At 45.7% G+C, this 19,702-nt stretch overlaps 1 protein-coding gene and 1 long non-coding RNA gene across 2 annotated transcripts; both read right to left on the bottom strand.

Annotated features, from left to right (window-relative positions):
* Positions 1-5,665: 5,665 nt before the first annotated feature.
* LOC129529108 (uncharacterized) lies at positions 5,666-8,527 on the bottom strand. The gene is made up of 3 exons (XR_008674515.1): positions 8,378-8,527; positions 6,460-6,723; positions 5,666-5,759 (listed from the first exon to the last, which is right to left on the bottom strand). It is a non-coding gene; the product is annotated as an uncharacterized lncRNA (long non-coding RNA).
* A 5,298-nt stretch (positions 8,528-13,825) lies between these two features.
* CSTL1 (cystatin like 1) lies at positions 13,826-19,098 on the bottom strand. Its single transcript, XM_004061900.4, has 4 exons — positions 18,962-19,098; positions 18,285-18,624; positions 14,716-14,826; positions 13,826-13,989 (listed from the first exon to the last, which is right to left on the bottom strand). Exons 2-4 carry the CDS (start codon positions 18,498-18,500, stop codon positions 13,882-13,884), a joined length of 435 nt encoding a protein of 144 aa, XP_004061948.1. The 5' UTR covers positions 18,501-18,624; positions 18,962-19,098; the 3' UTR covers positions 13,826-13,881.
* Between the last annotated feature and the right edge of the window lie 604 nt (positions 19,099-19,702).

The following is a 19,702-nucleotide window of genomic DNA, read 5'->3' as shown; positions in this document are numbered from 1 at the left end:
GGGTCTCAGGAAGGTACTGGCCTGGGGAGCAAAGTGAGGGCTTGGTCCGGGGACAAAGGCCATGTAGAATCTGCAGGTGCCTGCTATGTCCAGCCAGCCGTGCTGTAGGCAGAGGGATCTCCCTGGCACTGAGGCCAGGCTTTGTCTGCTTACATGCCAGCCTTCTGCCTTCACTGAGGGAGCCCTGACACCAGGTGGGAGAGGGCTCAGGGACCCTCATTCTGCCCCAGGATCACCTCTGATGACCTTTCTAAGCCTCCTCCCAAAGGCCCACCTTGATATTACTATCCATTCCTGAGAGATTCATGATGCTTTGGGGTTGATTTTATTCTCAAACCTTTTTCTCTGCTGAGCCTTCTTGCAATGGGCAATTGTCAATGTCTTCATCATATTTTTTACAAATTGTGAGGCCCATCTCCAAATCTGTTAAAAATATCATTGTCTGAACTCAAACAAATTTACAAGAAAAAAAACAAACAACCCCATCAAAAAGTGGGCAAAGGACATGAACAGACACTTCTCAAAAGAAGACATTTATGCAGCCAAAAAACACATGAAAAAATGCTCACCATCACTGGCCATCAGAGAAATGCAAATCAAAACTACAATGAGATACCATCTCACACCATTTAGAATGGCAATCATTAAAAAGTCAGGAAACAACAGGTGCTGGAGAGGATGTGGAGAAATAGGAACACTTTTACACTGTTGGTGGGACTGTAAACTAGTTCAACCATTGTGGAAGTCAGTGTGGCGATTCCTCAGGGATCTAGAACTAGAAATACCGTTTGACCCAGCCATCCCATTACTGGTTATATACCCAAAGGACTATAAATCATGCTGCTATAAAGACACATGCACACGTATGTTTATTGCAGCATTATTCACAATAGCAAAGACTTGGAACCAACCCAAACGTCCATCAATGATAGACTGGATTAAGAAAATGTGGCACATATACACCATGGAATACTATGCAGCCATAAAAAATGATGAGTTCATGTCCTTTGTAGGGACATGGATGAAATTGGAAATCATCATTCTCAGTAAACTATCGCAAGAACAAAAAACCAAACACCGCATATTCTCACTCACAGGTGGGAATTGAACAATGAGAACACATGGACACAGGAAGGGGAACATCACACTCTGGGGCCTGTTGTGGGGTGGGGGGAGGGGGGAGGGATAGCATTGGGAGATATACCTAATGCTAGATGACGAGTTAGTGGGTGCAGTGCACCAGCATGGCACATGTATACATATGTAACTAACCTGCACATTGTGCACATGTACCCTAAAACTTAAAGTATAATAATAATAAAAAAAAGAAAAAAAAATCATTGTCCACGTCTGTCAAGAAGAATTATACAAACAGTTGCTAAGTGTTTTCTTTTCATGAATTTTTTAAAAAGGCAGAGAAACAAATAGGAAAGTGGATAAAAGGCTGCCATGTGCGTGTCATATAAATAGGCCTAGACAGGGCCAGGTACAATCTCTCTGCAGGTCAATAGAAGAGAGTCCACTAAGTGTGCTTCAGATACACACTGGAATCTTCCCAATGACTAATACCTGACAGACAAATTGACAGAGTGATAAACATATAGGGTGTGACACACTCACACAATCAAATCCTGTTCAGCAGTGAGCCTGCGCATGCCGCAGCCACACCTAACAATACACTGCCTCTGCCTTACACCTGAGCCTCAGCCACACACAGAGGGCTCACACTGGGTGGTTCCTTTTACACAGAGTGAGAAATGGGCGAGACTAATGCCTGGGATTAAAAACTAGGTCAGCAGGACTCCTTGCAGGTTAGAATCTAGATGGGATCACAGAGGGGGTTCTGGGGGATGGCACTGTTCTGCTTCATGTGAGTGCTAATTGCTCGTAACCATCTACCTTGCCAGTGTTCATCGAGGTGAATGCAGAGCTGCACCATGCTGTTGTGCATGTTTCTTAGGCTTCTATTAAGAAGTGATTAAAAGTTATTTTCATTTCTTTACGTAGAAGTCCACGAAACTCAGGAAGCACCCAAATGTAGAGAGAAAACGAATCCAGACCGGAAGTCTGGGCAGGCTGGGGCATAGGTCTCACTAGACAGCCTAGAAATTGTCGAGAAACTTGATCCAGTCAAGGGCTCAGCAATCCATGCTGGGAATGAGATGATACCCAACTATGCCCTGGAACAAACTAACAACCACACTCATGCCCCTATACACACAACACACTCACATTCATGACCAACACACACACAACACACTCACACTCATGTCCCTATACACACAACACACTCACACTCATACCCAACACACACTCACACATGCATGCCCAACACATGCCAGAAACATGCACTCATGCCCAACATACACCAACATACACTCATGCACAACACACACCAACACACTCACACTCATACCCAACACACACACACCACACTCACACTCAAGCCCAACACACGCCAACAAACTCACATTCATGCCCCTATACACATAACACACTCACACTCATGCCCAACACACACTCACACACACATGCCCAACACATGCCAAAAACATGCACTCATGCCCAACATACACCAACAACATACACTCATGCCCAACACACTCACATACTCATGCCCTGACAGACACCAACACACTCACACTCATGCCTGACACAAACCAACACATTCATACTCATGCCTGACACACACCAACATACACTCATGCCCAACCCTCAACACACTCACACACTCATGCCCCAACACACTCACACTCATTCCTTGATACACACCAACAGCACACTCATGTTTTTACATATATCAATAACACACTCACATACTCATACTCCCATACACACCAAGAACACTCACATATGCCCTGCCCCTCCTTGCATTCTCCCCTTTTGGGCTGGCATGAAGCCCCCACCCCGGGCACTGTGGCTGGGCAGCAGCATAACCCCCCTGTGCCCAGGGATCCTGCAGCCTCCCAGGGTCCAGGGATGGGGATGCAACCCAAGGAAGGGGCAGATGGCCAAGGAAATGGGCAAAGATCAGGAAGGCTGTGTGCCCTCTGCAGGAGGAAGGGCCCTTGAGCCTGATCTTCAGAAATGTGGTGCAGACATGGGACCCCCTCCCACGTCACCCTCTGCTGCCATCACTCCGGGCTCTGAGCTATTCAGTCGGTGAAGAGAGTTCTGGGAGTGGACAAAATGACTGCCACTCACCTTCTGCTGGGCTCGCTGGACCTCCAGCAACCTGTGCGTGTACTCTTCCATATTGTCCTCATTGAACTGAGCCACAGCAAACTCCATTGATGCCAAAAAATACTGATGTCTACGAATTCTTTTTGAATGATCCAGATGCGGGTGCTCAGCACAATAAGTGTCATGAGCAGGGGCACCTTCCACCACATGGCTATCCTCAGCGTACACACTGGGGGCCAGGGACACTCAGGTGGAGGAGTGGTGGCAGCTGCTGCTGGTGACTCCCTTCTCAGCTCTGGGTCCCACACAGCCCTGTCCACCAGGGGCCCTGAGCTGTTGAGCACCTCCCTTTGAGCAGTGCCTTGTCCAGTGCCTCTCTCCACAACCCCGCAGAGTCCCTCCGTTATCTCCAAACAAGGCAGAGCAGGAGGTTACATAACTTTGGACCTGCAGGCATGCATGCAACATGCCTGCTGCCTACCTTTTCAGGGAAGCCTCCTCCAGCTGCAGCCCAGCCCTGAGAAGACCCGGTGGAGACCTTGAGCCCACCTGGCTTGCCCTCACGTAGTGCAGGTAAGACTCACCAGGGAAAAAGAAATCTCTGAGACCTCTGGTGAGCCAATTCCGGAAGAGCAGAAGCAGTTGCTAAGCCTGCCCATGACCGGGCTGGAGCCCACATCGCCAGCTGGGCCCAGGAGAGCACAAAGTGTGTGGCCAGTGGGGCTCTGAAGGGTGCAAGGGAGATGTCTATAAGAGTCCATTTTCCCTGCTGCCAGACCTTCCTCCACCAGAAGGTGCAACTGGCTTCATCCTCCCAGGCTGATTATTAGTTTTCCTTCATTTCAAAATCAGTTGTAATTTCCACTATGACATTTTTTTTTAATCTGTGGGCTATCATAGATGTATTGTGTAATTTCCAAATGTAGTTGATTTTCTAGTTATCTTTTCTCTCATCGACTTCTAACTCAAGTCAACTATAGTCAGTCAGAGAACACCATTTCATCATCTCCCTTCTTTGAAATTTTTGAGTTGTTATTTGTCTAGAATAACCAATATTCTATTAATATATGCAGTTGAAAAGAATACGTATTCTGCATTTTATAGATGTAGAGTTAGATATTTATATACATCAGTAAGTCCATTCTGTTGAAATTTTCTATATATTTACCCTTTTTTCTTTATTTCTTTCTTTTTTTTTTTTTTTTCTGAGGCAGAGTCTCACTCTGTCACCTAGGCTAGAGTACAGTAGCACGATCTCAGCTCACTGCAACCTCTGCCTCCTGGGTTTAAGCAATTCTCATGCCTCAGCCTCCCGAGCAGCTGGGATTACAGACATGTACCACCACGCTTTTGGATTTATAGTAGAGACAGGGTTTCACCATGTTGGCCAGGCTGGTCTCAAACTCCTGGCCTCAGGTAATCCGCCCGCCTCGGCCTCCCAAAGTGCTGGGATTACAGGCATAAGCCACTGTGCCTGGCCATATTTATTCTTTTTACTCTGTCTTGTTTTATTGAGTTTGGTTTGGTTTTGGTTTTGGTTTAGGTTTTGGTCGCCTTTTCTGCCAGTTACTGAGGGGTATGTTAAAATTTCTCATGATGATTATGATTGTGAATTTGTCTATTTCTTTCTGACAATTTTTGCTTGATTTATTTTCAGACTATGTCGTCCAGTGCTTATACAAGTAGAATTGTTACACTTTCTTGGTGGCTGACCATTTTATCATTATATAATGTACCAGTTTATGCTGAGTAATGCCTCTTGCTCTGAAGTCTGATGTCAGAGACACCAAAACATCTAGCATCGTTTTGATTCTTATTTACTTCAATATCTTTATTCATACTTTTATTCTAATATGGTGTCTTAATTAATATGTGCCTTTTTAACCACCAAATAGTTTTTTAAATCAGTCTAAGAGTCTTATTTGGAAAGTTGTTCCATTTACATTACTCATATTATTAGTTACTAATGACTAATATTACCATATGTTTGGTTTCAAATCTACCATATTGCTATTTGTTTTCTATTCATTTCATTTGTCCCTGTTTCTTGTTTTATTCAATTTCTTGTCCTCAGTGGCTTTTAGTTAACCTCCCCTTTTGTCTTTTCTTTTTTTTTGAGATGGAGTTTCACTCTGTCACCCAGGCTGGAGTGCAGTGGTGCAATCTCAGCTCACTGCAGCCTTCTGGGTTCAAGCGATTCTTGTGCCTCAGCCTCCCGAGCAGCTGGGACTACAGATGTGAGCCACTCTGTCCAGCTAATTTTGTATTTTTAGTAGCAATGGGGTTTCACTATGTAGATTAACCTGGTCTTGAACTCCTGGCCTCAAGTGATCCAGCTGCCTAGGCCACCCAAAATGCTGGGATTACAGGAGTGAGCCACTGCACCCAGCCAAGTTATCTCTTCTTTACCTCTTCTTTTAGTGATAACTATAGTGATTGTAATGAGTATCATTGACTTAACTGAGTTACCATAAATTAGTACCTTTACCACTCTCTGATTTGCAAATCGATAAAAGCAAAGGCAGCTTTGTCATGGTGAGCTGCTTCTCCCAGGAGTCAGGATCCACATCTGCAGACTATACAAAGACAAACAACACAGATTAAAAGCACAATCATCATTGAAATCACAGAGCTTCCAAGTGTTTTTATCCATTTTCAGCTCCTTTAAGCACTCCAGCTCCTGGCATTAAGGTCAGGTGTGCCTGGGATGCTTTAAATATTTGTTCTTTTAATTTTAAACCCTTATGTTAAGCTCCTAGAGTGGGCCATATCATTTGAGGTTGAGGTGCCACTATACTGCCATGGTTCCAGATAATAGGAACTCTTGCTGTACTTCTTATTATATCTACCATCTGACTGTTTTGTTCAGATCAGCTGAACATAGTGTGACCATGGCACACAGACTGAGAGGTGCAATTTAAGCTAAACATCGCCTTAGGGGACCAATTAATAATGATTCCATAGGAATCGTTGTTCAGTACCTCTGCCTGTTCTGCAATGCAATCTTCCTAAACGAGTACATTCATTTTTTCTAACTGGGTTCATTCTTGTTTACAAATAGGTTTTTGAGGGTGGTATGCCTCAATTATAGGAGCAGATTTATTATGGTAAATACTGAGATCAGAAAGCATGTGTAACTGTGTCATAAAGTGATTGCATCCAGGAATTATTGCCAGCCAAGATTGATAAATATACCCAATAAGTATAATTGTTCTCTGTGTCAGCCCTTACTGAAGGAATACTCATGGCAGTGGTGATAACCGCTATCATAGCTACCATAAAGTTACTCGTTGTGACTGGTTGTCCCGCTTTCCTCAGGTTTTCTTCCACCATCTGTGACAGCTTCTTGATCTGTCCCCAGATGGGTGGCTGTGTTCGACAGGTGTTGCTTGTGACAGTTGGAGTCCTCCTCAGAGTCAGTCTTGACATGGCTGCAACTGGGGGGTCCTCAGGATCCTCCCGGAGTCTCTTCCTCAGCATCTGGCTCATGATAAGGTTTCAGGTGTCTTGATAGTATCCAAATTGGCTGTTGATTTTGGCCTGGAGAAATACAAGCATAACCTCTACCCCAAGTTATTATTTTACCTATTTCCCAACTTTTTGTTATCGGATCTCTCCACCAAATCAGTTGTTCTATTTCTGTCTTTGCAGCTGGTTTCTGTAGATGCTGTTCAGCTGCTGATAACATCTGGCCTTTGGGCAGGCTCAAAAAATTTAAAGTCAATAATGCTAGATTCAGTTGTATCTGCAGTGTCCCATATTCTCTGTCTCTCCCTTTCTGCTTTTGCAGCTGCTGTTTTAAGGAGAGATTCATTTTTTCCACTATGGCTTGTCCTTGAGAATGGTATGGGATACCGGTAATGTGTTTAATATTCCACATAGAGAAAAATGTAGCTAGAGTTTGGCTAGTATAGCCTGGGGCATTATCTGTTTTAATAGAAGCTGGAATGCCCATCACCACAAAACACTGCAAAAGGTGATGTTTAACACAGGCAGAAGACTCTCCTGTTTGGCATGCAGCCCAGACAAAGTGAGAAAAGGTGTCCACACATACATGTACATAAGCTAGTCTCCCAAACGAGGGAACATGTGTGACATCCATTTGCCAAATAGTTAGGTTCCAGTCCTCGAGGATTAACTCCTCCTGTAAAAGATGAGGAAGGTACCATTTGGCAAGTTGGGCATCGCTGGATAATAGCTTTAGCTTCTTTCCAGGTAATGCTGTATCTGTGTTTGAGACCAGAGGCATTAACATGGGTTGAATCAAGAAAGTGTCTAGCATTAGATACTGCAGTAGCAACTAGGCGATCAGCCATTTGATTCCCTTCAGTCAATGGTCCTGGAAGAGGTGTATGAGTCCTGATGTGAGTGATGTAAAAAGGGTGCATTCTACTCCTAACTGCTGTTTGCAATTGGGTAAACAAAGTCATCAGTTGTTCATCTGTATGAAATCATAACTGAGCATTTTCAATTAACTGTGTGGAGTGAACCACATATGAAGAATCAGAAATCACATTAATAGGCATATCAAAAGCAGTCAATAACTCAATTATAGCTACAAGCTCCACTTTTTGAGCTTAAGTATAGGGCATCTGAAAAACTTTACTTTTTGAGCCAGAATAAGAAGCTTTACCATTACTAGACCCATCTGTAAAAACATTCTCAGCACCTTCAATTGGTTTAAATTTCATTATTTTAGGGAGAATCCAATTAGTTAATTTCAAAAACTGAAACAGCTTCGTTTTAGGAAAATGATTATTGAGAATACCCACAAAGTCAGCTAAATGGATTTGCCAGGTAAGACTATTTATAAAAGCTTACTGTATTTGTGCCTTTGTGAGAGGGACAATAATTTTTCCAGGATCATATCCATGTAATTTAACAATCTGAGTTCTCCCAATCCCTATCATAGTAGCAATTTGATCTAAATAAGGATTTAGAGTCCATGAATTAGTATGTGGAAGAAAAAGCCACTCTACTAAGTCCTGTTCTTGGACAATGACACCAGTAGGTGAATGCTGAGATGAAAAAAATTAGCAAATCTACAAAGTGAACACACCTGTGTAATCCACACCAAATCAAGAAAAAGAACAGTACCAGCACCCTAGAAGCTCCCTAGTGTGCCCATCCATGCTCCTTAACTACTTCATCTAATAGTTGCCACAATCCTCATTTCTCCCATCCAAATACTAACCAGGTCCGACGCTGCTTAGCTTCTGTGATCAGATGAGATCGGATGCGTTCAGGGTGGTATGGCCATAGACAGCACAATCCTCATTTCTAACAGCATCGATTGGTTTTGGCTGTTTTTGGACGTTGTGTGAATGGAATAAAATACCATGTACCCTTTAAAAAAATAAATAAATAAATAAAAATAAAATAGCATGGAGAAACTGAGAAACAGAATAAGGAGAGGGAAGAAGCTCAAAGCAACTGAACAGCCAAGAGACATTTGCAAGTATGGCCTGTGATGGCACCTCTGAGAGGCCCAATGAAGATCACCCTCTCTCCTTGCCTAAAGCGTGAAATAAGAAGAAATCACCAAAGAACTAAGAAAGACAAGGCTGTTGCTACTGATATGATAACCAGGTTGAGAGATGTGCCTTATTTTTGCAAGCAAGTGAACTTTCTAATTGCAAACTCCAGAATTAGACTTCTGCCCCGTTGCACGAGCAACACTGGACCAAACTAGGTCTGTCTATAAATAAATTCCTCTCCTAGAGGAGCAAAGGGACATATGTGCCCCCCGTGAAGGAGGCAGACCTGGTGACAATGCCCAGTTCATTCTTCCCAAACAGACCAGTCAGATTAATCCCAGCAGGAGAGGAAGTCCTGAGGACAGGGAGAAGCCAGGAGTCCTCTGTTCAAGGGGCTTTCTTTCCACAGAAGGCACAGCAGCCACGGGAGGAAGCATCCCCCAACTCCGCAGCCTGATTCAAGGTCTCAGATGATGTCACCGGGCTTACCCCACTCCACTTCCTCCTCCATGTGGTTGCAGGGAGGCTGCCAGCAGCTCAGTGGGTTAGGTGTGTCCTCCTTCACATCCAGTAAGAAAGGGAGGAAGATCTTGTTCCCAAGAGCTCAAGCAAAAGCCTTGGGTTTAATACAACAGGCGAGGTCTAGGGACACCATAGCAAACACACACACACACACACACACACACACACACACATACACACAGCATTACGGCATTCATTTCCCTGTGGGGAGAGGGAGTTGGGGTATTTATCCAACAGTTCAGTTCCCATCAGTATTGGCTCTTAGGGGGCATGAATTCCCTAGTACCTCTGGCCTGAGGCAGCTCCAGGGCAGAGTAAGCGGCAGAGACGGTGCACAGATAAAAGGGCACAGGGAAGTCAAGCTGGCATGCACAGAAAATGCGAGATTTGAGAGACTATAGGCAGAGCACCAACAGGAGAGCTCCTGCATATGTGAACTGTGAGCTGAGATGCACGTCAGCAACACCAGTTCTCACCAAGATGGGATTGGCTTTGAAAGAACAAATAATTTATTTTTGGCTTTTACTCTCCCTGTTGAAGTGCTGGAATGCCCAGAACCCTGTTTCAGTGGGGCCCAGGTGGGGTTTCCCTCCGCCAACTGCCTGGGATGATGCTAACCTGCAATGTCTTCATCTTTAACTGAGAATAACAGTACCTACTCCTTGAGGCAGTTGTAAAGATTGATGATGATAATGCATATAAATTGCTTAACACAGTGCCTAACACGAAGCAGGCATTCAAATAAATATTAACCATTAGGAAGAATGCTGGCAGTGGCAGTGGTAGTAATTTAATACCAGTCAACATTCAACACTTTTCTGACATTTTTTGCTATGGTGTCCCCAAGGCAGGCATTACTATTCTTGGGGAGATTAAAAAGAGAAGGTGGAACATTTATGCCCATTAACATTAATCTCTTGGATTTCTCAGCCAACGTTGTGGGGGCTTTCTTTGAAGTTTTTTAAAAAATTAGTATATATTTCCAGGAAGTTACAAAGGTAGTAGAGAGAAGTCCTCTGTGTCCTTCCTCTAGTTTCCCCTAATGGTTACATCTTATCATATCATAGAAAAATATCACAATTAGAAAGCCAACATTGGTACTGTGTGTGTGCCGTTTAGTCACACGTGTACATTCGTGTAACCAGCACCATGCTCAAGACACAGCACTGCTCCATCACCGGAGAGCTCTGCTGTGCTGACTCCCTGTACTCAGCCAGGGCCTGGGTGCCCACTCCTGTCTCAATGCTGGCTCAGGCCCACCATTCCTGTTTGCCAGTTATGAAAGCAAGGTGAGCGGGTGGGGTGGGAGAGTTCACTTTAAAAAATTCAAAGTAATGCCATAAAGTTTGGTAAAACGTTATAAAAAGAATAGAGTGTCAATATGAAATTGTGTTTAAAGAGATAGAAATACACATTGGGTAGAGTATGCACTGCTCAGGTAAGAGGTGTGCCAAAATCTCAGAAATCACCACAGAAGACGTTATCTATGTAACCAAACAGCACCCGTTCCCAAAAACCCATTGAAATAAAATAATAATAACAATAATAATAATAGATGACTCTAAAGTTGGAAAGCAAAAAAAAGATAGAAATAGTACAATTAGACCATATAAATAAAAGATGTTCAAAAAGTAAGAACTTAGAGGTTAAACAAGATTTAAATCGATAAGTAAGTAACATTAGAAAAACAAATTAGGTAAAAAACAAACAATCTTTAAAAGTCTTGAGCAAAAAATAGCTAAAGGCTAAACGTAAGCACATCCTATTACCGACTAACTCTTAGGCATATATCCAATAGAAACACATGTATGTGGCCAGGCACGGTGGCTCATGCCTGTAATCCCAGCACTTTGGGAGGCCGAGGCAGGTGGATCGCCTGAGGTCAGGTGTTTGAGACCAGCCTGGCCAACATGGTGAAACCCCATCTCTACTAAAAATACGAAAACATTTAGCTGGGCATGGTGGCAGGCACCTGTAATCCCAGCTACTTGGGAGGCTGAGGCAGGAGAATCACTTGAACCTGGGAGGCAGAGCCAAGATCGTGCCACTGCACTGCAGCCTGGGCAACAAGAGCAGAACTCTGTCTCACAAAAAAAAAAAAAAAAAAGAAAAGAAAAGAAGTACATGTAATGTGTCCAGCATTAGACAGGCACACTCTTGCTTGTTGATGGCTATTGTTCTTAGAAGCTGAAAACGACCCAAAAGTACATTATCAGTACAATAGATAAATTGTGGTATATTTACACAAAGCAATTTTATACAATAAAGAAAGTGAACTGTAACTACACATGACAACACAGATGTATTGAATTCAAGAAGCCAGAAACAAAAGAATATATATTGTATGACTCCATTTCTAAAAATGCAACCAACAAGCTGTGTTAAGTTAGGATGTTAGAATCTGGACAGAGGCTGCCTTCGGAGGCTCTTCATCTATAAAGTGGAGAAAAAGTTGCCATTTCGTAGGGTGGTCATGATGATCAAATGGGATAATGTGGGCAGCAGGCCAGTGCTGCTCACCCAGTCAGCCCTCAATTAGCTTAGATTTGCAGGACTGGGTGCTTTCTGGCCTTTTTGTTTTTGTGATGTTTGTGGGGAGGTTGTTTTTATGGGTTTTTTTGTGTGCAGGAATTCCACCTCCTTTAACTCTCTTCCTCCATCCTCTCTTCTCCCTCAGGCCTTGCTGTCAAGTTTGAGGTTCTTGCTCTGTGTTTATTCTTCCCCTTTAGCAATACTCCCTCAAGTTGCCATTATGACCAGCTGGTGGCACTGGTGCCTGGGAAGAGGCTGAATGGTCAAGTGGTACAATAGGCACACTGTCAGCCATTGTCTGTGGCTATTAGACCATTTCTGGTCTAACATGCACCTTCTCTAATCAACTGTCAGCCAGAGAAGAGGAGAAAACACAGGTCTTATTTTAGCAGCCATCAGAACATGGGAGGCTTAATGACTCAGTGTGCAGAAAAGAGTTCGCACGGCCCGCCTGAACTGCTGTCCTTAGAAAGGCTGCTTGCAGGCTGGGCACAGTGGCTCACGCTTGTCATCCCAGCACTTTGGGAGGCGGAGGTGGGTGGATCACCAGGTCAGGAGATCAAGACTATCCTGGCCAACATGGTGAAACCCTGTCTCTACTAAAAATACAAAAAAATTAGCTGGGCGTGGCAGTGCACGCCTGTAGTCCCAGCTACTAGCGAGGCTGAGGCAGAAGAATTGCTTGAACCTGGGAGGCGGAGACTGCAGTGAGCCAAGATCGTGCCATGGCACTCCAGCCTGGCGACAGAGCGAGACTTCGTCTCAAAAAAGAGAAAAAAAAGAAGAAAGAAAGGCTGCTTGCAAGGCTGGCCTTGGATGGAGTTTGAGAACTTGGAGGGTCAACAGTTCCCTACGCTGATAGAAAACTTTTCCTGCATGAGAAGAGGGCCTCAGTGTGTCTACATTCTCTGTACAGCAGTGAGGTTGACATTGAACCCCTGCTATCCTCTGGGAGCCTGGAATTTCGGCACGTGCCAGGCAGAGACTACCTTCATGACCAGTCCCCGGTAAAAACCCTGGCTGCTGGGTCTTAAAGAGCTTCCTTGTGACACATACTGCCACAGCTCACTTCGGGGTAATTGAGTGTGCTCTGTGTGACGGCACCGAGAGAGAACTCTGGAAGCTCCTGGCTGGTTTTCTCCTGACCTAGCGCCATGCACCTTTTGCCTTTGCTGGTTTCGCTCTGTGTCCCACTGCTGTCATATCACAGCCATGAGAATGACTCTAGGCTAAGTCCTGTGAGTCCTCTAGTGAGCCACTCAATGTGAATTTGGTATTGGGAATCTCAGACACACTCACAAAAATGTGTGTGAGTCACAGTGTTGTGTGTGTGCTGGGAAGAAATAGGGCTCCCCACACTAGGGTCAGCTCAGGGACATGCTAAATTCAGAAAAGCCATAGAGAGGTGGGGTGGTGTAGAAAGAATGATGAGGTTTCCCCAATGATTATGGACATTCTGTTCTAATTGCATCAGCTGGGTGGGTGCGGTAGCTCACGCCTATAATCCCAAAACTTTGGGAGACTGAGGCAGGAGGATTACTTGAGCCCAGGAGTCCATGACCAGCTTAGGCAACAAAGGGAGATATTGTCTCCACAAAAAAAAGTGTTTTAAAAAATTAGCTGGACAAAGCGGTGTGCACCTGTAATCTCAGCTACTTGGGAGGCTAAGGTGAAAGAATCACTTGAGCCCGGGGAAGTCAAGGCTTCAGTGAGCTCCACTTCAGCGGAGGCTTCAGTGATTGCGCCACTTCTCTCCAGCCTGGGCAACAGAGCAAGACTGTGTCTCAAAAAAAAAAAAAAAAAAAAAAATAGACAGAAAGAAAGGAAAAGAAAGAAAAGATTGCACCAACCCCTGAAGAGCACTGAATGTGTGTGCGAGTGAGTGTGCATGTGCTTGACATGTAGGAGTGAGTGGGTGGGCGGGTGGATGAGTGTGTGAGGCTGTTAAAGTGAGTGTGCATGTATGTGAGTGGTGAGAGTGTGAGGGTGTCGTGAGTGTGAGCATTGTGTGTGTGGGTTGTGAAGGTAAGTATGTGCACGTGTGTGTACGTGTACACTCGTGTGTGTGTGCATGTGTGTGTGCGCATGTGTAATAAGACCCCAATGAGGGAGACAGGATCCTTTACAGTTTAATAACAGCCAGTGCACAACTCAATCGTCTGAGCCCTCATCCAAGGTTTCTGCCCACATGCTCGGCGTCCAGACAGGAATTGTTCCAGAGCTGGAAATAGTTTATCCAGGGCACGGTGTATATCAAAGACTCACAAATTAAACTCTGTGGAAGAAGAAAGAAAACAGACTTTGGGGGAAGTATTTTTCAAAGGCAAGCAACAGGCGCCTGTTCCCCAGGTCTGTCCCTGTGGCTGCTCATGAACCCCATGGGCAGAGAGGGGAGCTGCCCACAGTCAAGGGTAGAAACAGAAAGGAGGGCCAGTCTGGAACAGGAATGTCACCCTGTCTTCCCCCTACCCAGCCACTTGGGACCCACAGCAGGTGAACCTGGAGCCTACAGCCTGGCAGGACCCTGTCATGTGGGCCAGGCAGGCCAGCAAGGAGCAATAGTATCGTTACCTCCTCCTGCACCTCCCCAGGCATGGGGGAGCCCCTTGTATCTGCCAGCTTTCAAGGGGTGCCACCCACGGACCAGGAAAAATAGAAGAGAGCAAGGAGGAAATTGGACAACCTTAGAGACCTGGAGAGGGAGAAAGAAGACAGAAGAAGGACCCCAAGGAGAGGGAACCACTGCTTTCACGCAGAGGGTCTGGGGAGCAGGCCAGGTTGGAGAAGGGTCCAGGCGACCAGAGGCCTGGGTGCAGGGCTGTACCAGCCCAAATATAAAGCCTCCCTCCTTCACCCAGTTGCCTCAGGAGGTGCCAGACAGCCCCAGGACTGGGCCCCAGCTGGCCCCAATCCACACAAGTGGCAAAACTGCCAACTTCTTGCTGTTGCTTTTTAAAATGTTCACTTCACAAGTCCCTTTGGGATGACTTCCACTACACACCTTTCTCAGCTTCTTGCTTTGCAGGGGGCAGGAAGAATTGCTCATGTCATTCCTCTTGCATTTGGTCCAGCCAATCTTCACAGTGACTATATACTCCACTCCCGTCGTCAGCTGCCGAGAATCAGTTGTGCTGTTAGTGTGGACTCCAAGCATCCAGTGGCTGCCCCTCTCCTGGAGAAGCTAGGACTGAGAGTAAAGCTCCCAGAGCCACAGTTCTTGTTCGCGGAGCTTACCCACCAAAAGCATGGCTCCCTTCTCCCTACTTCTGGCTGGAGGGAGGGCAATGGCAGCCAAAGCCCCTGGTCATAGGTTGGTTTTGCTGCAGCCGCCACAGAAAGCTTCTCACCTGCCTCCCTTCCATCCTCAGGACAGAAGAGGCAACATCAAGCTGGGTTGCCTGGCCACCACAGGCCACTCCCAGGCTGGCAGATGTGGCCTTCAAAATGCAACAGAGCCAGCATCTTGTCCCCCTCCCCCACCCCAGTCCCTTCTGCCATTTCCTCTGTCTCTACTATCCTTCCTGACCAACCTAGTGGAAGGCAGCTTAGCAATACAGTTAAAAACAGTTTGGGAATCGAATTGATTTGGGGCATGCATTTTCCATTTAGTGACTGTGACCTTGAGCAAGTTACTTAGCATCCTCAGCTTTTTCACTTACAAACTACAAACCACAAACCACAATTGTGCCTGCTCGTGGAGTTGTTATGTGGGCTAAATGGAAGCTTGCATTTCCCTTAATGCATAAAATAAATTTTAAATATTTTCATAATTATAAGTTATTACATCTTTTAGCAAAGTGTCTGCAGCGTTACTTTGAAGCAGATTCAGTGTTAGGAGAGTGACAGAACACAAAATCTGGCTTTACCCCCTGCAGACTCTGTAAATTTTACTGAATCTCAGTTTCCTCATCTAGGAAACGAGGAGAATAATGTCAGTTTCCTCCTAGCGTGTACAGAAATGAAGGAAGGAGGCATGGTGGATACACGAGCCATGGAGAACGCACGCCGGGGATTTCCCCATGGCTCTTTCACTTATGATCAAGTGTGAGGCCATGAAGCCTGCAGGGGTTGGAGCCTGGAAAAGCCCTTGTGGGCAGGGAGGTCCTACGCCCAGAAGGGAGACTCTAACAGAGAGCTTGGAGGTTACGGTTCCCTGTCGGGTTCTGAGCTGGACTCCTGAGTAGATATGTGGATTAGTGGATCTTCACCGGTGCAGGAGAAGCTCTGGGAGGCTCCCTGTTGCCTTGCCCTGTCACTGGTCAAGCGCAGTGAGAGGGCTTGGTCATGTCTAGGGTGGTGACTGAGGCAGAGAGTGCCCACACTGCTCCTGGGAGGAAGACACCCTTAGCAAACACTGGGACAGGGCAGCAGGGAGCCTAGGCCTGAGGGCAGTACCAGCCTCCCCGCACCCAAGCATGTGGGGGCCATCCATGCATGGGCATTTGCAGGGCTGCCCCAGGCCTGCTCACACTGACCTTCAGCACGCTCAGAATGTAAGAAAAAACTAAACCACCCGTCATCACTGTAACTGACATTCCAGTGTGCAAAGTGTTATTCGTTATTAGACTTATTTGTTCGATAATGACAGGAGTAGTCATAATAACAGCAAAGATTTTTTACAGGTGCTACCAGATGTTGGCACTGTGCTAAGTACTTCCCTCCTATTCTGAGCCACTTTGCAGGTGAAGAAACTGAGGTCTGGAGAGTCTGGATGTCACTTGACCAAGAGCCTCAGTTGGGAGGATCTGGGCGTGAAGCCCCAGAGGCACCTGGCAGCCCTCCACGCCTGCTCTTGTCCCCTCTGTGAGGTGTAAGGACAGACACAACGGTCATATGGGTGTGGGGGTGCCCAGAGGCCCATGCCAAGATCACCCAGCTACCAGGAGGCACACCTGCTCTGTCTGCTTATCAATGTGAATGACATCAAATGCTCATCATTATTCTTTAACAGCTAACTTAATGGTGATGGATTGATTTCACAAGGCAAGCCTCCTTGGGGTCTTAACCAATTGTGGAAGAACCAAGAACCAAATGGGCAACATCGCCATCTTGTGGTAGAAGTGCCTCACTGAGCCAGCCTGCGGGCCAGTCTGCATTGGGATGAGGATTTGACCTATGCTGACTGGTCCTCCCCACCCTACCCTCCCGCCTTGCCGGTTCTCTCTGTTCCAGCTGCCTTACTCTCTGGCGAGAGAGCTTTCCCATAGCCAGTTGTGTTTTCCCAAATCTATCTAATTGAACTAGGACGTAGCATTGTTGCTGCCCCAACTTCTACAGTCAGCCCTCTGTACTTATGAGCTCCATATCTGTGGATGCAAACAACCGTGCATCAAAATATTCAGGAAAAAAAAAGTATGGTTGCCTGTATACTGAACATTTTTTCTTGTAATTATTCCCTAAACAGTACAGTATAATAATTATCTACATAGCATTTACACTATACCAGTTATTATAATTAATCTAGAAATGATTTACCATATGTGGGAAGATGTGCATAGGTTATGTGGAAACACTATTCCATTTTAAATAAAAGACTTGAGAATCCATGGATGTGGGCATCTTGAGGGGTCCTGGAAGCACTTCCTCATGGACACCAAGGGGACTGTATAGTTTATTATTTGACCTTGAGGAAATGTTGTACCAATAAAAGGGGTTCCCTAACAACTTTTCTTTCTTCTATTATCCTTCAATTGATATATTTCAGAGAAATTTTATATGTAAAACAGAAGGTGAGGTGATCTGGCTGAACCCTATCTCTCACATCCCCTCCACTTCCAGAATAAACCCTCTGTGTAATTTGAAGGTTGTATAACACAGAACACCCAGTTTTGAATTTTACAACCCTACACGTTGAAAAAATATTGGGGGCTACAGGCCTACAGAGAATATTTGTATTTTGCCAAATGAGAACTTTAAGGGGAGCAAAATTATCCTTGCTGTCACTCCGGCAGGGTCAAATATCAGAATGAAAGGCATTTCTTCCCAAGGAAAAAGAGTTGGCCGGGCGTGGTGGCTCATGCCTGTAACTCCGGCACTTTGGGAGGCCGAGGTGGGCAGATCACCTGAGGTCAGGAGTTCGAGACCAGCTTGGCTAACATGGTGAAAACCGGTTTCTACTAAAAATACAAAAAATTTAGCCAGGTGTGGTGGTACACACCTGTAATCTCAGCTACTTGGGGGGCTGAGGCAGGAGAATCGCTTGAACCTGGGAGGAGGAGGTTGCAGTAAGCCAAGATCACGCCATTGCACTCCAGCATGGGCAACAAGAGTGAAACTCCATCTCAAAAAAAAAAAAAAAAAGAGTTTAATCCTCAGTGAACACTTTTGCCTCTAAGTGTATTGGAGTTAGAGTTCATGCCAGTCCTTAGGAAAGCATTTTGGAAGCATGGCTAAGGACATTCTGGGATCTGAACAACTCTACAATGTACCTGCTACAAGTGAAGATGCTTCCCCCTTGGGACCTCACGGAGGACCACCGCTTGGTTCTCTTGGGAGCCACCCCAGAATCCTCACATGTCTGAACTGGCAAGAACAGGGCCTGCTGATGTCTGGGGAGAGCAAGGTACAAACCTGCATCTGACTTCGAATTAGCTTCTGGACTCGATATAAGTAGGTGTCGTTGCTGGCATTGTTGTAGGATTGAATGAAGTTGAGTGTTGAATTCATGTTCTTCTTGCTCATGGGCTTCTGCTGGAAGCCCTCCCACCTTTGGAAGTGACCCAGCTTGGCTGACAGGACCAGGGCAATCAGCAGCAGCAAGGGGTTTCTCCAGCATCCGATCCCCATGTCTACAGCCTCAGAAACCTTCTTCCCAACTGCACCTTCCAGGGTGTGATGGTGCCAGGCTGTAGTTCACTCATTCTCCCACCATCACCCTCACCAACATAGGCTTTCCTGGGGGATGGCCTGCCTGCATTTAAACAGAGATTCAGACCTGAACCTTGTCACTCACTTTCCAGCCAGTTCATTTTCTATCCATTTACACCATCCATTCAGTTCTTTGGTGATCCAGGCAAGCAAAATTTTTAAACACCTGTCAAGGCGTGCAAGCCCCTCTCCCTGCCTTCACATGTCTCAGGGAAGAAAGGCCCCAGAACAGCCCCTACAGTGCTCTGCAATAAGAGCTGGGGTTGTAGATAGAGAAGCATCACTTACAGGAAGGGAGGCGGCCTTACAGAGAAGGTAATATCTGAACTGAGATATAAGGAAGCAGTCATATGGAGCAAGGAGTGGTACATTATTCTTACCTTCCTTGGGTTCCAACTGTCTTACAAAGCCACCACCTGTTCCCTGTGCTTCCTTTAGAGACACGTTCTCCTTGCTCACCTGCCGCCCGCCCACCACAGATTTCTGCCTGCAGGATCCCCCTATACCTGCAGGCCCTGCACTGGCTTTTGCTATCTTGTTGTGACCCTAGTGGAGCTTTGTGAGGTAATTGCAGCCTCCCTATGAGGGAGGAATAAGCTATGAGCCCCATTTAGAAATTATCCACAGACCCCTGAAGATTAGGTGTCACTTACCCCCAAAAGCCCATGAATGCCCTATTTTAAAAACATTTGCTGGCTGGGCGCAGTGGCTCACGCCTGTAATCCCAGCACTTTGGGAGGCTGAGGTGGGTGAATCACCAGAGATCAGGAGTTCGAGACCAGCCTGGCCAACATGGTAAAACCCCATCTCTACTAAAAATACAAAATTAGCTGGGTGTGGTGGCGTGTACCTGTAGTCCCAGTTACTTGGGAGGCTGAGGCAGGAGAATCACTTGAACCCAGGAGGTGGAGGCTGAAGTGAACCGGGATGGTGCTGCTGCACTCCAGCCTGGGTGACAGAGCAAGACTGTGTCTCAGAAAAAAAAACAAAAACAAAAACAAAAAACAAAAAACAAAAAAAACACCCTAAATGGAATCCTACCAGAAGAAAACATTAGTGGAATAGTTGATGAAATGTGAATAAAATCTGCAGATTAGTTAGTAGTATTGTGTGAATGTTGA

Source organism: Gorilla gorilla, chromosome 21 (assembly GCF_029281585.2).
Source record: "Gorilla gorilla gorilla isolate KB3781 chromosome 21, NHGRI_mGorGor1-v2.1_pri, whole genome shotgun sequence".
NCBI classification, from domain to species: Eukaryota; Metazoa; Chordata; class Mammalia; order Primates; family Hominidae; genus Gorilla; species Gorilla gorilla.
The sequence above is the reverse complement of the archived record's forward strand: the minus strand, read 5'-3'. Positions and strand labels throughout refer to the sequence as shown.